The sequence below is a fragment of the Anser anser genome (assembly GCF_964211835.1).
Source record: "Anser anser genome assembly, chromosome: 1".
Lineage (NCBI taxonomy): Eukaryota > Metazoa > Chordata > Aves > Anseriformes > Anatidae > Anser > Anser anser.
The window spans coordinates 16807331-16828015 of record NC_139720.1 but is presented as its reverse complement, the minus strand read 5'-3'; the positions used below and the strand labels follow the sequence as shown (position 1 = coordinate 16828015).

Sequence of the window (20685 nt, the reverse complement as noted above, 5' to 3'; positions counted from 1 at the left end):
AGCAGCAATATGATAGGCTAAAGCAAACTCCCTGCCTAAGAGCTCCAAATTGTTTCTCCTCTCGCTACACAATAGAAGCTACACACAGCCAAGAAGCCTTGAACATCGTTCCTGCAAGAAGGATCCCAGCATTTTGGAATCTGTTCTTGACTTTAAGAATAATTACTGTTAGCAACAAAATTGTTTTCTGAACCCTTTCCAAACCTGTGTGGTTCACTGTAATAGGTGAAGTTTCAGATTTCATCTCATGGAGCTCCAACTAATTCTTCAGTTCTCGAAATAAACTCAGATGAAAGGGGAACGAAGTAATAACTTTTGCTCATATGAGACTCCTTGGACTGGAAAGGGAACAGCTTCCCATGGGAGTTAGAGGCCCAAATGCCTGTTCATTCAGCAACTTCTGTCATGCTTCTTTCTAGCGATTAGAGCAATTGTCTAAAATGCTGGCTTTATCCAGCTTGAACTTACTGGAGTGATGCCACAGGTAACCACTCTTCATGGCACTCAGCTCTGGTGCTCAGACCAGTTTGGCGCACCGCACTGGGTCCCAGTCTCTTGCTGGGGCTTTGGGCAGGAGGAGACCTTCGTGTGGTGCCCCAGCTGTGGAGGACCAGCGGGGAGCCGGTCAGCATCAGCCTGGGGCTCCCAACCACGCGTGGTGGGGACATTACGGGCAGCAGGTGGCCTCCTAACACACGCCACATGGTGCCTTTCCTCGCCGGGGACAGATTCTGGCTGCCATGGGCACACAGGGAGCAGTGCAGGTGTCACGTCCCAGCTCGCCTCTCTCTTCTTTGTTAGACTTCATCTGGGTTCCCAGCAGGCCAGTCTGTGCTGGCGTGAGATCCTGGGTAACAAAGAATCACAGAACCATTAAGGTTGGAAAAGCCCTCCAAGATCACCTTGTCCAACCACCCCCCTACCACCAATGTCACCCACTAAACCATGTCCCTAAGCACCACGTCCAACCTCTCCTTGAACACCCCCAGGGACGGTGACTCCACCACCTCCCTGGGCAACCCGTCCCAGTGCCTGACTGCTCTTTCTGAGAAGAAATGTCTCCTCATTTCCAGCCTGAACCCCCAGAGCAGGAGGTATCAGGAACCACCAACAGGTGGCCTAAAAGCTAGCAAGTTATTTGTTATTCAGGCATACTTTGTTTGCACATCTAATGTGTTGTTAGTTGTACCCGAGATGATAAATAATGTTCCCCTCCAGAACTTACCTTTATGCGCTCCTCACGTATGGCACAAAACTTGTATTTTCTTTCCAGGTGTTGGAAAATTAGAAGGTTGATGAATAAAGTGTGGTTAAAGGCTGCTTTATGGCTGGCTGTTGTGGTTTCTAAGATTATTTTCTCAGAGCGTTACTTTAGCAGGAATAGATCACCGGGGCATTTGCAAAGTGAGTAAATGCAGTTATAAATACAAGTTACAGGTATAAATTTATGTTTAACATTATGTACATGTAGATGCTGTACAAGATATAGCTTGTGTTGCACCGATGCCTAAACCTGAGGATATTTTTCATATGTGCAGACCCTCCCCAAGCAAAAATTAGGCAGATAAAACCACTGAGTGCTGGGGGGCACGCCACACGTTGCCTGTTTGCATTATACTTGAAAAATCCCATGACATAAAGGTTTTCACCATTCTTACTCTTAAAAAAAGTGAACCGCTTGTAACACAGAATTAGTGTACGTGAATTTTTAAGCATTCCCTTGATGTTCTAATGGGCTGAGATGAGAAAAGCTCCAGTTTCTTGCAACAAGAGAACAATTTCCCTCGCAAAAGTGGATGTTATGCTGAATCAGCCTTAAAAACTGTTGTCAGACCTAGACACAGGCAACTCCAGCTCCATGTTCCTCTTCCTTTGGTCTGGAGATCTCACAGCAGAACTTAAAACAATGAGCAATTCTCCCCACTACTCATAGGGTCTCTTTCCTGCTCTTGTAAACCTCAAGTTTTAAGAAAATCCGTTGAAGTTTAGTTTATTTTTTGTAGAGCTGAGCACTGAATGGATCTGGGTAACAGTGCTATCTTTTTTTTTTTTTTTAAATCTTTTTTTTTTTAGCATCTCAGTTTTGTTTTAAATTCACTTTGGAAAGAAGCTTGAAATACTCCACTCCCAGGCAAGTCGAAACAGAGCATTTTTTGAACCGTGAAATGAACATGTCATCAGTTGGTACCAAGAAAACAAAGGGTCAGGCAAAACCTCGCCCACTTACATATTTTTATGGAAGTCTCCCATCGTCTTGATGTCGGTGTGATTCCTTCTATAGAAAAGGACAGTTAATACCAGGAATGAGACCCAAAGGGAGTATCTAATTTTCTTTGAAGGATCAGCCTTTGCTGAAAACCTGCCAGCTAAAACATGAGACAATTCTGATTTTCATCCCCACCTTGAGTTTCCTATACCAACGGTTGGCTTTCACCGTTACAGTCTCCGACTCATTCTGGAAGCAAGACCCCACAGAAAGAGCAGCCAAAAGGGATGGGTCCAGGCCTGACCCCTGCCCAAGCGGTGTCCCCAGCTTTAACGGAGCAGTATTGGGACAGGCAGGGACATTTCACCATTTTCTGAAAAGATTTGAGTTGCCATGTGTTAAATAAGCCACTCCTTTCAGCAGGGCAATGAGCCGACATTTGAATACTGTATTTGCTGCTTAGCATTTGAAATGCATTTTTATGGCACAATTATATGACAAGTGGTAGAATGCGTGAAAGGGCTCCGGAACAATAGGAATTGTGTAATTAATGAGAAAACAGTGAAACGCCAGATAAACAAGAGAAAATTAACTGCTCGGCAAGTGGCTCCAAGAAAGAAGCGGGCAAGTAACACAAAAGGAGCAGAACAGAGGATTTTGTGTAATTATGCTCATAATTAGTTTCATACAAATGCTTTTACAATATCTTCCCTTTCCAGACTCTTGGATGTTGCCTCTTACTGCAATAAAATGGGAAGAAAAAAGTTTAAACATTCTTTTCTTGTGGATCTATTTAACCTAATAAAAACTCCTGAAACAAGTACTTGGATCTCACATTTAAAAACCTGTAGAGAAGGATTGTATTGAAACAAAAACTTTATTTTTTATTTTATTTTTTCCCCCAAGATGTGGGCATTAAGTATTGCATGAAGAAAATGCAGAGAGAAAAATATAGACTTAACACCAGGGTGTTTTTTATCCAGATGCCAAGTTAATGTTGATATGAATTAAATCAAGTACAGCATGAGTTGTTTGATTTTTGTGAGCATAAAAGGCACCACGACATGCACTCAAACGTGATAATGGGGAAGTTATTTTTAATTCCTTTTGAACCTATTTTCTTCCTCTTCCTTTTCACGAACTACTGTTTTCATCAGAGGATCAGAAAAGGCAACTAAGCTTCTAAATTCCATTAAAAAAATCTGCTGGAGTAAAGCTGAATCAGCTAAACACCTTCCAAAACTGCAATTTATAAAGCTTTTTTTTTTTATTTCCTGACAGACATATTGGCAATAATCCATTTTTTCCCTCCTCCTTGAAATAATGCAGTTCCGGGGATGAAAAGCAGTTGAAAGAATCTTTTCTTTTTCTTTTTTTTTTTTTTTTTTTTTTTTAATTTCCACGGCTTTCTCGTGAGTACCCAAGAGCCTAATCTCAAAGAGCCTAATCCGAAGAGCAACAGCTCGCCCTAAAAGTTGCCTTCGTGCCTACACGGGGCAGAGCGCATCGCAGAAGCGCAGCGTGCCACCTTCGGCGTCTTCTTGCTTGCCTCTTGCTGGCTTTCTCTGTAACTGGGCCATCGCTTTTTTGGTACTGCTGGCGTTTTTTGGCACCTGTGGCCCATTTTTTTTCCTTTCTCCCAGCTCCCTGCTCCCTCTGCTGCGGTTGGCAGCGCGGGCGCGCAACCTGCGCGCTTCTGGCCGCCCCCACCAGGGGACGCCGCAGCCGCGGGGATGCATTGCAAACCCAACGGGGATATTGCAAACCCAACGGGAACATTGCAAACCCAACGGGGATACTGCAAACCCAACGGGGATACTGCAAACCCAACGGGAACGCTGCAAATCCAAGGGGAATATCGCAAACACAGCGACGGAAAGTGCCCGTCGGAAAGTCAGGGAGAGGAGCGACACCGTGCTCACCGGGGCAAGAGCGAAATGTTGGGCTTTGGCTTTGCTTCTGCCCACAAGCCGGGCGACTTTGCAGCTCGTGCGTTATCTGAAGTCGCCCCAAAGAAATCTTTAGTTGAAGGCTCCGGGTCCTACCTGCTGCTCCGCAGCAAAGCGGCAGCCCTGGGAAAGGCGCAGAGCGCACAGCGCAGCTCCGGCTGGGGGGAACCGGAGTTACTCTCGCTCTGCAAAGCGATCCCACTTTTCTTTCTTTCTTTATACATTTTATTCGCATTTGTTTATTTGTCAATCACTTTAATTTCAGTTTAAACGGCAAACCCGAGACGACAGGTGGCTGCCGCCCGGGGAAGCCAGCCGCTCGCTCCGCGGCCACCCTGGGCACCTTTTCCCTTCTCCTGCCCCCGGAGCCGAGCCGTGCCGAGCCGAGCCGGGGCGCGGAGCCCGCCGCCGAGCTGCGCAGGGCGGGAGCCCCCGGGGGCAGGATCCGGCCCCCGGCCCCCACCCGGGAGGGGCCGGGCGGGGCCGTCGGGAATCCCCGCCCCGGGCAGCCCCCGCGCCGCCGCGGAGCTGCGGGGACGGGACGGGGACGGGGAAAGGGACGGGGACGGGGACGGGGACGGGAAGGGGACGGGGTGGCCGCAGGGACCACGCGGGACCGCGCCGTTCGTGGGGCGGCCCCGCCGAGGGGGCGCTGCGCCCTAGCAGGAGGAGGAGGAAGAGGAGGAGGAGGAGGAGAAAGGAGGGGGGAGTGCTTCGGTATTTAATTTTTTTTTTTTTTTTGGAGAAGGAGACGAGCAGCAGGTTTATGCTAATCGCCCTCTCGGGAGCAGCAGCGGGAGGAGGAGGAGGAGGAGAGGAGCCATTTTGAACTCACTTCAAAGTTGAAGGTGGAAAAGTTGGAGCTCTCCAGCCCGCCGCCCGCGGACGGGGACGGGGACCGGGACGGGGACCGGGACCGGGACGGGGCGCCCGAGAAGCCCGGGAGGCGGCGGCGGCGGCGGCCGGGGCTGATGGATGAGGGCGGCTGGGCAGCCCGGCGGGTGGATGGATTGTGCGGCAGCCCCCTGCCCGCCGTCTCTGCCTCCTGAGCCCCGGAGATGCCGCGGCTGTCCGCCGCCTCCTGCGTGTCCTGGGCCGCTCTGCTCTGCGCCCTGGCCCCGGCGGGCGGCGGGGAGCTGCGGCCGCCCCGCACCGCCCCGCTCCTCCACCTGCCCCCGGGGGCTGCGGGGCGCCGAGCCCCCGAGCCCCCCGCGCTGCCGCCCGCCGGGAGCCTGAGGGCTGCGGGCACCGCGCTGCGCCGAGCCCCCGGCCCCGCCGAGCCCCGAGGTGGGGGGCTCTGCCCGCGGCGAGCCCGGCGGAGGGGCGTCCCCGAGCCCCCCGCAGCCGGGGGGGTCTCGGCAGGCTGCCCCCCGGCACCCCGGAGCGGTGCGGAGAGCTGGGGGCGGCGGGGAGCGCGGCGGGCGAGGAGCCCCAACAGCCCGCCGCAGTTCCAGCTGCCCAGCTACCAGGTGTCCATCCCCGAGAACGAGCCCGCTGGCACGGCCGTCATCGTGCTGAGGGCCCAGGACCCCGACGAGGGGGAAGCAGGCCGGCTGACGTACTCCATGGAGGCGCTTTTCGACGAGCGCTCCAACGATTACTTCTCCATCGACGCCCAGACGGGCAGCGTGGTCACCGCCCGCAGCCTCGACCGGGAGACGAAGGACACCCACGTCCTGAAGGTGACCGCCTCCGATCACGGCTCCCCGCGCCGCCGCTCGGCCACCACCTACCTGACGGTGACCGTGAGCGACACCAACGACCACGAGCCGGTGTTTGAGCAGCCCGAGTACCGGGAGAGCATCCGGGAGAACCTGGAGGTGGGTTACGAGGTGCTGACCATCCGCGCCACCGACGGCGACGCCCCGGCCAACGCCAACATGCTGTACCGCCTGCTGGAGCCGGGAGCGGGCGATGGGGTCTTTGAGATCGACCCGCGCTCGGGCGTCGTGAGGACCCGAGCCCCGGTGGACCGCGAGGAGGTCTCTGAGTATCACCTGGTGGTGGAAGCTAACGACCAGGGCAAGGATCCAGGACCGCGCAGCGCCACGGCCATGGTGCACATCACGGTCGAGGACGAGAACGACAACTACCCCCAGTTCAGCGAGAAGCGCTACCTGGTCCAGGTGCAAGAGGACGCCCCAGTCAACAGCCAGATACTGCAGGTGCAGGCCACGGATCGGGACCGGGGCAGCAACGCCCAGGTGCACTACAGCATCGTGAGTGGCAACCTCAAAGGTCAGTTCTACATCCACTCCTTCTCCGGTGCCATCGACCTGATCAACCCTCTGGATTACGAGACTATTCGGGAGTACACGCTCCGGATCAAAGCCCAGGACGGGGGCAGGCCTCCTTTAATTAACTCCAGCGGCATGGTGTCGGTGCAGGTCGTGGACGTGAACGACAATGCCCCCATCTTTGTCAGCACTCCCTTCCAGGCCACGGTGCTGGAGAACGTTCCCCTGGGCTACTCGGTGCTGCACATCCAGGCTGTGGATGCGGACTCTGGGGAGAACGCGCGCCTGGAGTACAAACTCATAGAGATGGCACCGCCCGCCGGGGGTGCCCCCACGGCGGGTGACTCGGGGTTCCCTTTTCAGATCAACAACAGCACGGGGTGGATCACGGTGGCCGCAGAGCTGGACCGAGAAACTGTGGAGAACTATCACTTTGGGGTGGAGGCCAGGGACCATGGCGTGCCGGTCATGACCTCCTCGGCCAGCGTGTCCATCACTGTCCTGGACGTGAACGACAACAACCCCACCTTCACTGAGAAGGTGTACCACCTCAGGCTGAACGAGGACGCGGCTGTGGGCAGCAGCGTCCTGACTCTGACGGCAGTGGACAGGGACGTGAACAGTGTCGTGACTTACCAGATCACCAGTGGCAACACGAGGAACCGTTTTGCCATCACCAGTCAGAGCGGAGGGGGGCTGATCACGCTGGCCTTGCCCCTGGATTACAAGCAGGAAAGGCAGTATGTGCTCACAGTCACTGCCTCTGACGGCACTCGCTTTGACACTGTCCAGGTCTTCATCAACGTCACAGATGCCAACACGCACCGCCCGGTCTTCCAGAGCTCCCACTACACGGTGAGCGTCAGTGAGGACAAGCCCATTGGCACCTCGATTGTCACCATCAGTGCCACCGACGAAGACACGGGCGAGAATGCAAGAATCACTTACATTTTGGATGATAACATCCCCCAGTTCCGCATCGACCCCGACACCGGCACCATCACCACCCTGATGGAGCTGGACTACGAGGACCAAGCCTCCTACACGTTGGCCATTACAGCCCACGACAACGGCATCCCCCAGAAATCGGACACCACCTACGTCGAGATCCTTATCCTGGATGCTAATGACAATGCACCCCGCTTCCTGCGCGACCGCTACCAGGGCTCCGTTTTTGAGGACGTACCACTCTCCACCAGCGTCCTGCAGCTCTCTGCCACTGACCGTGACTCGGGCCTCAACGGCCGTCTCCTCTACACATTCCAAGGTGGTGATGATGGAGATGGAGACTTCTACATTGAACCCACTTCTGGAGTGATACGCACGCTGCGCAAGCTGGACCGTGAGAACGTGGCTGTCTACAGCCTGCGGGCCTTTGCTGTAGACAGGGGCAGCCCACCCCTGAAAGCCTCTGTGGATATCCAAGTGACTGTGCTGGATATCAACGACAACCCTCCTGTCTTTGAGAAGGATGAATTTGACATCTTTGTGGAGGAAAACAGCCCCGTGGGCTCTATTGTGGCACGAATCAGCGCAGCTGACCCCGATGAGGGGACCAACGCACAGATCATGTACCAGATAGTAGAGGGCAACATCCCCGAGGTCTTCCAGCTAGACTTGCTGAATGGAGACCTCACAGCCCTGATGGACCTGGATTACGAGAACCGGACAGAGTACGTGATTGTGGTGCAGGCCACCTCGGCCCCTCTTGTGAGCCGGGCGACCGTGCACATCCGCCTCTTGGATCAGAACGATAACCCGCCGGTGCTGCAGGACTTCCAGATCCTCTTCAACAACTACGTGACCAACAAGTCCAACAGCTTCCCCTCTGGCGTGATTGGCAAGATCCCTGCTCACGATCCCGATGTGTCTGACAGCCTGGCCTACACCTTTGTGCAAGGCAACGAATTAAACTTGCTCCTTTTGGACTCTGCCACTGGGGAACTCAAACTCAGTCGAGATCTGGACAACAACAGGCCCCTGGAAGCCCTCATGAAAGTGTCGGTCTCAGGTAAGCAAGCGTTCGAGGTTCATAAAGTGTCTGCTCGTTGGACCAGTGTGGTGGCATGGGCAGAAATAAGCTCCTTGCAGTTTAATGTGCAACTTTCAGTTTCCTGAGGCAGCAATTTATCTGTGAAGTTCTTGGAGAGGAACCACAAAAATGTATCGAGCCCATGTGCTGTGCATTGAAGTGGTGCACTGAAGTGGTTTAGTAAATGTGGATCACGAGGGTAAATAAATATGTGTTTGTGGGGGGGTATATATTCCCTCGGTTTAGGTGGTACTTTGGCTAAAGCTTTTCTGATGTGGTTGCATAAAGGTAGTAAATAATCTAACTTGCAAAGATGCAGGGAATGCACACGTATCTGTAGTGCTTGGGGTTAAGCCTACGATTGGTAAGACGTGATGGCTTCGGAGAGCCAGCTCCTCTCATCCTTTTATTCTCTTTTGTTTATTAAAAAAAAAAAAAAGGTGAGATTTTGTATCCATGCTTTTTTAACAAGACGTAGCCCGGTTGATTATTCTCATCTGCCCACTGGGAGGTTTGGCTGATTGATCCCTAGGCTTTGGCTCATGTCTCCGTTGGCATGGCTTGGGTAGATGAGAGGCTGGTGGGGCTCTGCTGGTTTGACAGGCAGAGTGCTGCTGGGGGACACGGCGGCTCTTGAAGCTAGGAGGCTGTGAAATAGTTGTGTAACATGGCTAATGGCTCCAGGGTTGCTGCCTCAGGGCTAAGGGCAGATACTGGCCCAACAGCAGCAAGATCAGCACTGAGAGATCCCTCCCGTTGTGAGGGCGAAGAGGGACGGGTATTGTGCGATTTCCACCCTTGGAGAACTTGTGTGTGTCAGTGGAAACTGTTTCTTCTGTTAGGTAGACTGTTCAGTATGTGCTTTTATGTGAGCATGCATACGCTCTTAGGATATTCTTTTTCTGCTCTGTCGCTTGTTTATCATGGAATTACTTTTTATGCCTCTAATTGTGGCATCAATCATGCAATGAGTAATTTCCTCTGCAGGTGCCACTCCATAAAGTTTACTGTGGACCTGATCCCATACTTCTGTTGACTTTCAAACGTTATAACCAGATACATTCCTTGCTGCCTCCCTGCGCAACCCTAAAGCTAATATTTGTACTCGTTTTTGCATAAAATAGCTGAAAGTACTAGGCACATAGAATGACACTTTGGGAGATGCTTCTTTTTTGGAGGATTGTATTAAAAAAATACCAAACTGTGGCGTAATCCTGGCAGTGCTTGTTACTGTAAGTAGTCATTAAGTGCGGCGGGGCCTCAGGGGACAGAGCCCTGCTCTCTGTTGTGTTTGCAGGCTTGTGTTCCTTTTTGCTTCAGGAAAATGAAAGTGATATTAACTGCACTGATTGAATTTGTTGGGGTGCGTCACCTGACAAGCGACTCCTATTTCTTACAAAATGCTGGGGGGCAGCTGAGGTGGTAAGTTAGCTCATAAATGCCGTTTCTGTGTCCTGTGAGGACTTGCAGAAAAAACAGGCAACTGGCTTGTGGCCTTAAAAAAAACATTTGGATTAACGCTCAGGTGGCTGCGTGGTCATTGTCTGCCTGAACCAGTAGCTAATAGCAGAAGATAAGAACTCGACTAGGAGCAAGGAGCTTGGAGAAGTCATTTTGTTACACGTTCAGGACAGAAAAATAGATTATAGGAGCTGTTCCTTTCACAGCCTGACTTAGGCAGTTTAGGTGCATGAAGTCTCAGGCAGGGACATGAAGGACTGGAGACCTCTGTTTTGATAAGTATTAGGAGCTTGGCTGTTACTGCATCGTTCTCATGTTGGGTGAAGATGTGAACTTTGCAGCTTTTCTGTGATATTGATCTGTCTGTCTGCTGCATGTCCTGAGATATTGGAAATAGGGTTTTTGTGGGCAGGATTCTGAAGTAATTCCGACAAGCGCTGAGCTCCCTTTGGTATTTGTTTCGAGAAGTTGGCTGTTTGGAAACTGGAAGGGCGGAGTCTTGCAGTTTGTGATTGTATCCAGGAAACTTTCACCTGCTTGCTTTCTCTGGTTTATCTGATACAGCCAAAAAAAAAAAAAATGCTCAGACAGAGCTCCACCTGGTTATCTATAAGCGTTGCAAAATACCTGCAAATCATCTGCTAAAATGACCTGCCAGTTAACTGAAAAACGTGTCTATCGAGTAGCCATTAACCTCTCAACCCAGACAAACACAAAGTCCTGCCCTGCTCGCAGCTGCTGTTCAGGTCAGTGAGGAATTTGCGCTCTTTATGAACTTGGGGAATTTGATCTATATACGAGTCGGAAGTAACAGTGCTGCTGTAAAAATCTGGTTTCCACCTAGAGCTGTGTTGTGCTGCTGAGGAATGTAAGTGTGTGTGAGGCTGGTGAGGAGCCGTGCCATCCAATTCAACCACTTTGAGGCTTTGATACGCAGCTAAAGCCTGTATCCTTGGGTTTGATGCAGGAATTGTTTGAGTAAGCATGGTAATTTTGTCATTCTGCGTATAAGCAAAACTTGAAGAATCACGAAAACCAAGAAAACTGAGAGAATTGGTCTTGCAAAACCTGAGAGTGGCAGGTTTTAAAACTTTACCTAAAGTAAACACCTTCAGCACTGCATGGGGCCGTGGGGTGCCCTTGGCAGGCCCTACGTGTGTAGACTCACTCTGGGGCCGTGAGTCCTGCAGGGCCGTGCCCCCACAGCCCGTCAGGAGCAGACCCGAGGAGAGGAAGGAGGAATGTGGATGGCGGGGCTCCCGTGGGCGTGTGGGTATTTGCATGCTGGATCCCGAGCGGGAGCTTTAGAAGTCAGGCTCTTTTGAAGCGAGTCTCTCTGGTTTCTGTGCGTGTCGCGTGGAGTGAGCGGACCAGCCCACTTTGGGATGAAGCTCATCCAGATGTGCTCCAGGCATGCCCCAAGTGCTCCAGCTCTGTCTCTGGGTTGAGTGCATGGGGCCAGGCTATGGCAGCTCCCTAGGGAAATCCCATACTGGCCCCGAGCATCCTGTGCCAGCTGCCTCCTGCTGCCCACCTCCGCTCCTGGCTGCCACTGCCTGCTTGCGTGGGCACCTGCACTCACCAGTGTCTCACACAGCCCCCAGGTACTGCTGGGGAAAGAAAGAAAAAGAAAGAGAGAAAAGAAAAAAATAAAAAAGGAAAAAAAATGTCTCTTCCACCCAGTGGAATTTTTTCCATTTGGCGAGAGGTGAAGAGGGGCAGTAATGTATCCCTCAGAGCCCCTCGTTTTAGCTACCCTTTGCCCTGGGAGCTGGTACTCGCTGTGCAGGCTTGGGGTCACTTAGAAGGACACATTCTTCTGTTACCCTCATACCTTCCAGGCTTTCCTGCAGGAAGGCAGAACTTGGCCTCATATTCCCATGCCTGCACATATCATCATTAGGTTTCTGTTAACTACTTGGACCCTGCTGAAATCCTGCCCTTGCCTTCCAGGGGGCCAGGATTTTACTCTGGGGTTCTGGTATGTGTAGGTCAGTCTGTGACTTCTTAGTGTTATTAGTAAATATATAACTTGAATTGGCAGGATTGTTATAGAAGGTTACTTTTATTCCACAGTGATGCTTACAGTAATGTCAAATTGATTCTTGTTCCTTGGGGATTTTTCTTCTTTGGTTGAATATTGCTCCAGTCTTGTGATGTTGTCCCGTGTTAAGCGTTGTGCTGCGGTCCCTGCTCGTGCAGCGGAGGAAGGCTTGGTGCTGGCCTCAGCTGCGCACAGATGCTGCACGAGTTTGCTTGGGTATCACATTGCACACTCTGCCTGCACCTGCTTGGCTGCTACTGCCACAAGCAGCCCCACTTATCATTAGTGACAGTTCACCCAGGCACTATAACAGAAGTGTGTGCACCCTCCTCAAGGAACAGAGCAGACAGAAGTCAACCTGAGTGTATGCTAGAGATTTTGAATGCTCCAGAGTATGTAAAATAATGTCATATAACATGCCATTTTTTGAAGGCAGCACTCTTCAGTTCTGTGCTTTGACATGGGCTGGTTTCCCTAGCACGGGGTAGATACCCAGGCATTTGGGGGGCCATGCAAGCTAAAGTATTGCCTTTACATTTCTTTGACTTTAAATCTCCACTGGCATTCAGTGACATTATTGACTATCAGCAAATACAAATCAAGATAGAGATCCTGCCTGGTGCAATAAACTTCTGTTATTTTGAACTGCGGTCCTGTTAAAGGATCTTCATTATTATTGTAATTTAAAAGCCATTATGCTAATGCTCCTGGATCTCCAGCTCCGTGCCTTCCCCATACAAATGTAACAGAAGACATAACACTTGGTTTTAACCCTTCGGACAAACGCAAGACCATGGTTGTGCCTGAGATATGTGGCATGGGGGGGGGGGTTATTTGTGTGTGTGAGCTGGCACACCCCCATCCCACTCAACGCCACAACAAAATGCCCCTGCCCCTGGATGTGGGCTGGGAGCATCAAGCTGCGTGCTGGCCTGCTGCCTCCGTGTTTGGGGAGGCTGTGCCTCCAGCACCCTTGGACGAGGGTGTACGGGGCTGTTGAGGCTGTTTTTGGGTGCAGATAGGCAGCACAAGCAGCTCTGCTGCACTTCTGCTGTGTGGGATGCTTCTGGTGGTCAGCAGGTAGATGCTGCCAGGCTTCAGAGGAGCCAGACCACTTTTAGGTATCATCGAGGAGGCACTGGCACCCAAACTGCTCTCTGTGGCCTCCTCTGTCCACCAAGGAAGTAAATTCCTGTCACCTAAAACACAGCTTTGATGCAAACCCTGCGGGTTATACAATTACGGGATTATAGAAATGAAAGGATGCTCCCTCCCTGCTTCTCCTTGCACCTTCCCCTCCGTTAGCGGAGGTGCGGCTTTCCTACAGAGCACGTTTCCTGACAGAACGAGGATTTTGCACTCGGCTGTTCCTGGGGAGCTTGTGCAGCCCTGCCTGTGCTTGCATTTCATGTGTGCATCCAGCGTGAGGGTGAGGGAAGGAAAAAAGGCACCCAGGAGCCTGTGAAGACCAGGGAGGAAGCAACAAGTGGCCTCACTGGGAAAGCAGCAGGCCGCGATACCCAGGGCTGTGTGTTTGCTACCCCTGGTCATTGCTTTGTGTATGAAATGGGAAATAATGGCTAGTAGCCTTTACACAGTGCTTTTGAACGCTTACGTTTGTGTTCCTAAAACAGTGAATCCAAAGTAAAGACCATCCTTTTAAAATCAGAGAGCTCCCAGGCTGCCGTGGCTACCTGAGGCCTGCCTTGCCCCTGTGTAAATGGGGGGCAGTGCGGGGAGATGCCCCTCCAACCTGCGGGTGGGCGACTTGCCCTCATCCTCTGTATGATCTGGTCCAGCTGATAAAAAGCTGCTGCTGCAGCCTCATTGCTTTCGTATGTGTTTCCTTCCACCTCGTTCCTGGATTTCATAGGAGTGGTGTATTTTTGTTTCAAGAGACAGGAAAGCGTCTATGGCTACGGGAGCAAAAATATTTATTAGAAGTCTGACTGAGAAAATAAACTTTTTACCGAGATAAAAGATGTTTTTTGCATGTAAACAAATAGCAAATTATCTGCAGCTAAAGTAAATAAGCAATTTCTTTGCTAAAATAGTCATCTCCAGTTATAAAAAAGAAAAGTTTACCGCAGTGTACTTTGGGAACTAAATGGGATGCTTTATCTCAGACAATTTTGTCCATCAACTTCTTTCAGAAAAAGCTACTATAAAACTAGCTAAAAAGCTACCATAAAAGTAACTATCACTAAAAATGTTTCTCCCTGTTTGCGTGTGCTCCATACACCCATTTTTTTGTTAGACAGTGTTTAACTAGATGTTTCTACCTTGGTGTATCTCAGTGGTTGAAGCACATTCAGATGGCACTTCTTAACCTCATGCCACGCAGTGAAACTTTGAACCATAAATACCAGGGGTTGCAATCAGTTCCTGAAGAGAAAAACAAAATAAAAAAACAATGAAAACACATTACTTACCCCCTCCTTTGGAAATTGCTGTACCCAATCCAGAAAACACCTGTGTCTAAGGAGCAAACTGAGAATTTGGCATGTAGCAGCATTTCTGCTGTCCTTGAAAAATGATACAAAAAATGTATATATGAAGTAGGATAGCATATATCGTTTCTCTAGGTGGGAAACTGGTTGATGGAGATGCAGGGGTGCCCGGTACAGCTGCTGGGGACAGGCAGCTTAGCCTAAACCCGGCCGTGTGTCGGGGAGACCCCAGCCAGGGCACGGAGGGGCACTGATGCGCTGGGATTGTGTGTGTGTTTGGGGCGGTCAGCCAGAGGTTCTGGGGAGAGCTGGAGCTGCTCCGCTTGTTTGTTGATGTAGTATATGTCAAGTCCCTACATAAAGCCAAGCTCAGCAATGCTGCTGAAAAACCCAAGTGTATGTTTGTATTTGCAGCATCGTCTCGTTACGATTTCTGTGCAAGCTTTTGGGTTGCGTTGATTGAGAAGTGGCTTAATGAGGTTTCAGGGTGGGTTTTTTCAGCTGGTTTTGTACACACCTTGCTCAGTGCACTGATACTTTTATTTAATGTTTTATTGCCTAAATGAGGATGCTTTCCTCAGTGCTTTTCAGGAAAGAGGTAGATTTTAGGATAACAAGGAGAAGGTGTAAGAAGAATGAGTCTGAAGATAAGAGAGGGAGAAAGATCTCCTAGGATTTACTTGATAGCAAGTCTCCAGTGATAGAAATGAAAATTAGAGAAATATTACCTGGAAAACTTTTTTTCCCCTATCTTCAAGTTATTTGCAAATGGGGAGATAGTTATAATAGCCATTTTAAATTGGATTTTTAATTTTATTATTATTATTATTTCTGGATTGCTTTTTAAGCTTCAGGGTGTGTTCATGAATTGGTTTCCTTGCTGTATGCCCTTGTTGTGATTTTCTTCCTTCTGAGAAGTTATTGAAGTGCTTTTCCTTCAAGTGACTTACACCTGGGGATTGGGAGGAATCCCCTTGTGTTCTGTTGTTCTGGTCCCATGTTTCTCTGTGGCTCAGAATTGTTTCAGGCCGAGGTTGTGGAGCCGACTGCCAAGTGTCCCATACAGAATAAATATTGTTGTAAAGGGTAATGACAAAAGAACCTTTTGTTTGGAATAAAGGAACAGTTTTCTAGGTTTGGATGTTAGGATGATGGTAAGCATGAAGTAGAAGTAGTCACGGAGAAAGCAGGTGATATGAAGCAGTGGCATTTTATACTTTATTATCTCCAACATCCTAACCCGAGGAAGTAGCTGGCTGCTGATAAAGTGTATAATTTTACACTTGCTCATTGAGTGGTCTGTTTTCCTTCAGCACATATTCTCAATATCTTAAAGCTCCCATCTTAGCTGAATGGATTTTCTCAGATGCCTCCATTCACAGTGACGCGTCAGACAAGCCGTGACTGACAAATGCAATGCTGGGCTTTAGTGAGGGTAGGTAGGACATTCGCTGCCCTTCTGGGTGTTCACTGCCTCTTTCTGGTGGGACCCTTAGCACACTTGGATGGGAACCCAGGCCTCCTCGCCTTCCCAACCCTGGTGGGTTGTCTCTGGTGTTTTGGCTGGGTGGATGCTCAGGGTTCATGGGTTCAGGGGCATATGACAGCACACAGCACCCATGCTGTGTTTACAGTGCAGCCAGATGTGGAGCTGCTGCATACGTAGGTATATCTATGCTCACTTGCATCTGGCTATTTAGGGAATAGACAGCAGTGACTGCACCATAGCACAGCCTCGGTACAAGCAGAGCGATTTCATTGGACCCCCCCACTGGATTTCATTTTCTGGACAGGAAACAAGCAAATGTGAAGCAAAGACCTCTTCCAAACCTACGTGCTACAAATACCTGTTCAATATTTAAGAGGCAACTCTAGCTGTAACACTCATGCATAGAAGATGAGTAAGGGGAGGATCAAATGTCAGTCATAACACGCAATCTTTACACTCTCCATCCCTTCTCCCTCATTTTGAAAAGCCCTCAGGATTTTGAGAGCCAGTCGGTGGGGTCAGACTTGCTTCATTCAAATGCTTGAGATAATGCAATTTCTGTGCTTAAGTCAGTATTGCCTAACTTACAGGATTTGGGCAACTCTCTTGGCTTCCTTTGGCACATAGACTTGTATTTCCAAAAATATTGATGGAGAGTCACTAGGAAATATAGAAGGGTTAAAAGAGCTGAAGATACTCAGATCAGATCTAATGAGCCTTTTTGGCAATTGTTCATGTTATAATGATTCTGTCCTGGTTTCTAGAGGAATGGTAATGTTTTTTAGGCAAAATAGTATTCAAACTACTCTGACATCTACTTTGACATTTAAGAAACAATTATGCCAATTCTGTCCTTTATGAGTAATTGGCTTTTTTGTTTTCTGCTCCTTTTTTTAAGACCATTTTGCCAAAAGTTTGCTTAAAGCAGAGTACAGAACAAGTTGACAAGGGGCTCAGTTCTTCAAAGCCTTGTTCACAGTAGTTGTCCACTTGAAAGAAAGAATGTCTAAGACCTGATTAAATTCAGTTTTGCCACTTTGTGTTCCTGTGACAAGTGACAGTTTTACTGCTTTTCCCCCCAGTGCAGCTCTTTTTTCCAGTGTTGAAAAACAGAGAACTATTTATAGATGTAACACAAGTTTCCAAACAGGGGCAGGATGTAATCTTCATGGAAAATTTTGAAATCCGTCATTCAGCGATTTCTTGTTTGTTTGGTGAGGATTAGTCTCGCACAATTGTTTATAAGGCATGGATGCATAGCCTTAGGTTTAGATTTCATTGCAACTTGTTGATTTTGTTGGGCTGAAATAGCATAATCAAAGGCACGGTTTGCTTCTGATGGTCAGATTTATGTCACGTGGCACCACCCCCGAGAGAAATAAGGTAAAACATGTAGGTCCCACCCACGATTAGTCGCTAGGCGGGAGGGCTGCGGGCTGGAGGTGCTCACCTCACCCCCCTGATTAAAGAGGGAACACAGGTGAGTGACTTGGGCTAATTGCCTTGCTGTTACTTGGCCAAAGCCCAGGCGGGTGAACCCACCCTGACTGTACGTGCCAGGAAGGAAGGGTTAGTTTTCTTTTGTAGTGATGACTGTACTTATTTCTGTTACAGCAAACTACCCATATTTACAGGCTTAGCAGACTAGATAGAAAGAATAGGGGGAGGCTATAACTTGCAAGCAGGAAAGTGTTTTGCTATGAGTAATGTTAGGATATACTTTAAATGTTTTCAGGTGTTCAAGTGTACGAAGAGGAAAAATATGCTTTTATGGGAATTTGGCATTCAACAAAGAACTAAAACTCTATAATACTTCAGAAAGGTGATCTTTGCACTTGGAAAAAAAAAGCAATTGGACAGAAAAGTAGGATTTGCTGTAGAGAAAGGAAAACTTTTGGACTTTGTTTCAACAAGCCATTAATGCTGCTAAGCTGTAACTGCCTTCGTATTTATTCTACTGTTTACACTTGCCAAGCACAGAAAAAGCAAATAAATGAAATGGTAAACCTGTAATACATCCTCAGGGGACCACATAATAAACATAGACGCGTTATGCTTATCAAATACAAAGAAAAGTAATCTGTTTTCAACACCATTGCCAAATGTGTGATAGATGCTACATTCCATCAGGTCTCTAGCACTTTTGGAAATGACACATCTGGTCAAAATATTTCAACACTTTTTGAGGGAGGGAGAAGGAAAGGCCATTGTTAACAACCTTTGTCAACACTACATCTCTTTCCTACTGTGGAGTCTGCAGTTTGTATCCAGTTTTGGGGAGAAGCAAAACCATCTGGACCCATCAAATTTAGTTTCACAGACACAGTGACCAGCATCTAGCAGTCTGTCTTTGCTGCTAAATCCCAGGGGACAGTTAGGTTTAGAAGTCTTCAGAAGAATGAATATTGGTAAAGGATCAAATGTAATCAAGGTGATTCTCAGTAGCTGCTGTGCCACCGAAGCACGTACCATGGGTTCAAAAAGTTGCTGGGTTTGTTGGGTTCACTCTTTTCTTTCGGGACAGAATCACAGAAAGGCTGAGGCTGGCAGGGCCCTCTGGAGGCCGGCTGCTCCAACCCCTGCCCAAGCAGGGACACCCAGAGCAGGCTGCCCAGGACCACATTCAGGTGCCTTCTGAAGATCTCCAGAGAAGGAGATCCACAGCCTTGCTGGGCCACCTGTGCCAGTGCTCCATCACCCACACAGCACGGCAGTACCTCCCGTGTCCCAGGTTGTGCTCTGAAGTGAGCCTGGCTCTGTCCTCTTTGCATCCTCCTTTCAGGCATTTATTTACATTGATGAGTTACCCCTGACCCTCCTCTTCTCTAGGCTGAAAAGTCCCAGCTCTCTCAGCCTCTCCTCATAGGAGAGGTGCTCCAGTCCCTTCATCATCTTCATGTCTCTGCTGGACTCTCTCCTTTTTACATGTCTGTCTTGTGCTGTCTATACTTGCCCAGGACTGGGCACAGCACCCCAGCTGTGGCCTCGTCAGTGCTGAGCTCCAGATTGGACTCCTTGACCCTATTCAAAACTGATATTAGCCAGTCATTGAGTTTATTTGATTGAATTCATGTCATAGCACTTTTGTGTTTTCCATGAGCTCAGCCCCTCATTACTCACGTGCTTCCAGCTTTCATCCTGCTGGGTCTGATTCCAAAGCAGGCCTTTTAACACCCTGGCTGTATTGTTTGTTTCTGTATAGCTGTCTGAATTTAGTTTAAATCCTGTAAAAGTTGTCACACATTAACCAGAGCATTGTTTGTTCTGGCAGTGTGTGACTGCCAGCCTCCAGACACCACCAGGCGTGGCTGTGTGGCGGTACTTCTCTCAGCGCGGCTGGGAAGAGGCGCTTGGCACCTTTCGCAGCTCAGATCCGGTAGAGGACTTACATATCTAGCCATTACATGCCACGGTGCCTCACGTCTAGGTGTCCGCTCTCTGGGGCAGTATCCTGATTTAGGCAGTCAAGTGTCCTATAAAGTGGGAGCACTTGAAATACCATCCCGCTACAGCCCGGGCTCTTCACTCAGCGTAGCGATCGGGACACTTAGCGAGGGCACAGATGGGCAGGGCTCCAGGCCTTGATCTCAGAGCTCTTACTGTGCTGTACATTAAAGAGGAACCGAATAAGATAGAGAAGCAGCTGTGGGCCTCACGTTTCCCATCTCTTGGGTTAGTGCCATAAGCTCTGGGCTCATGCTGACACTTGCCGCGCGCCGGAGAGGCTTCCTGGCTCGCGGCCTGTGTCTGGGCACCTCCGCTTCAGTCGAGCCCCAGCGTAGGCAGTCTGGCCCCGGCCTGAAGCTGCCGGGGTTTGTTTCGGCTGCCATAAAAGCTGGAGCATGAGCTGTTCAGGCCATGTCAGGACTAGGTCAGCGCTGGCTGTAGCCAGGGACTTGTATCTTCCCGCCTGGGAACTCAAACGTAGAATAAACAGGAACCCCAGGCCTCTGCAGGGAGTGCTCTCCTATTGATCAGGGCTGATTTGCTCGCTTTCTGGCTTTCACTATTTGTAGATATATTTTAAAAAACGCTTCCTCTGACTTACTTTTATGTGGAGAAGCCCCCACGTTGATTAATGAAAGGGTCAGTTACGGAAGGGTTCGTGTGATCAGACTTGAGTTACGTTGCTAAATATCCAGAGTTGGAGGCATCTTCACCTACTGTTTAATTCTCTTTCTCACTGCAGTTTGCCGTGATGATAGACTTGCTGGTAATTACCAACTTGTTCCTGCTTGTTGCTTGGATCCTGTGGCTGTTCCCGTAATGTGCTCGCTGACACTACAGCTAGCCGACACTGTCATGACACATGCAGTAAAGATCTCTTGGCAGAGATGACTTGGTCGAACTAACCCATTGGTTTGCTTATTTTCCCTTCACATGGGGTGTATTTCTGATGCTGGCCTCCCTTTATTGACACAGGATAATGTAGCAGTGTGTGCTCTACATGATGAGCTCCCCATCTGGCAGATAATTTAAATCCCATCTTAATTCCAGTTCTTGAGATCACAAAACGTGCCTGTTCATTCTGGTGGACTTTGCAGGCTTCTTGGAAAAGGATTTGTTGAGAGCTGAAGTGATGTGGGCAGATTTCTGTGCGTTTTTGCAATGTTAGGTAAGATGGGTTGACTTTTAGTCTCTACATGCTAAGCTACCTAACATTGTTAGCTTTTAAAATTAATTAATACTTATTACTAACATCACCTATAAAGTGGTGATGGTACCACGGAGGTTTTGCTGGCTGACACATGCAGCTGATGCCTTCATGCCTCGTCTCCCTTACAGCTCAGCTAACAGCAGTGCCTGGGACATCATTC

The 20685-nt window shown here is 49.3% G+C and overlaps 1 protein-coding gene across 5 annotated transcripts in view; it reads left to right on the top strand.

The window, feature by feature from the left end:
* The first annotated feature begins 4673 nt into the window (after window positions 1–4673).
* CELSR1 (cadherin EGF LAG seven-pass G-type receptor 1) overlaps window positions 4674–20685 on the top strand; it is a 166527-nt gene continuing 150515 nt past the window's right edge. For 2 of the 5 annotated variants that reach the window (XM_083832483.1, XM_083832482.1), the window contains exon 1: window positions 4675–8403. In XM_083832483.1, coding sequence (XP_083688609.1) covers window positions 5214–8403 — 3190 coding nt within the window. In that variant the 5' untranslated portion in view covers window positions 4675–5213. Of the gene's footprint in view, window positions 8404–20685 lie in introns of all 5 variants that reach the window. The other 3 variants (XM_083832485.1, XM_083832486.1, XM_083832484.1) reach the window with 2 other exon arrangements.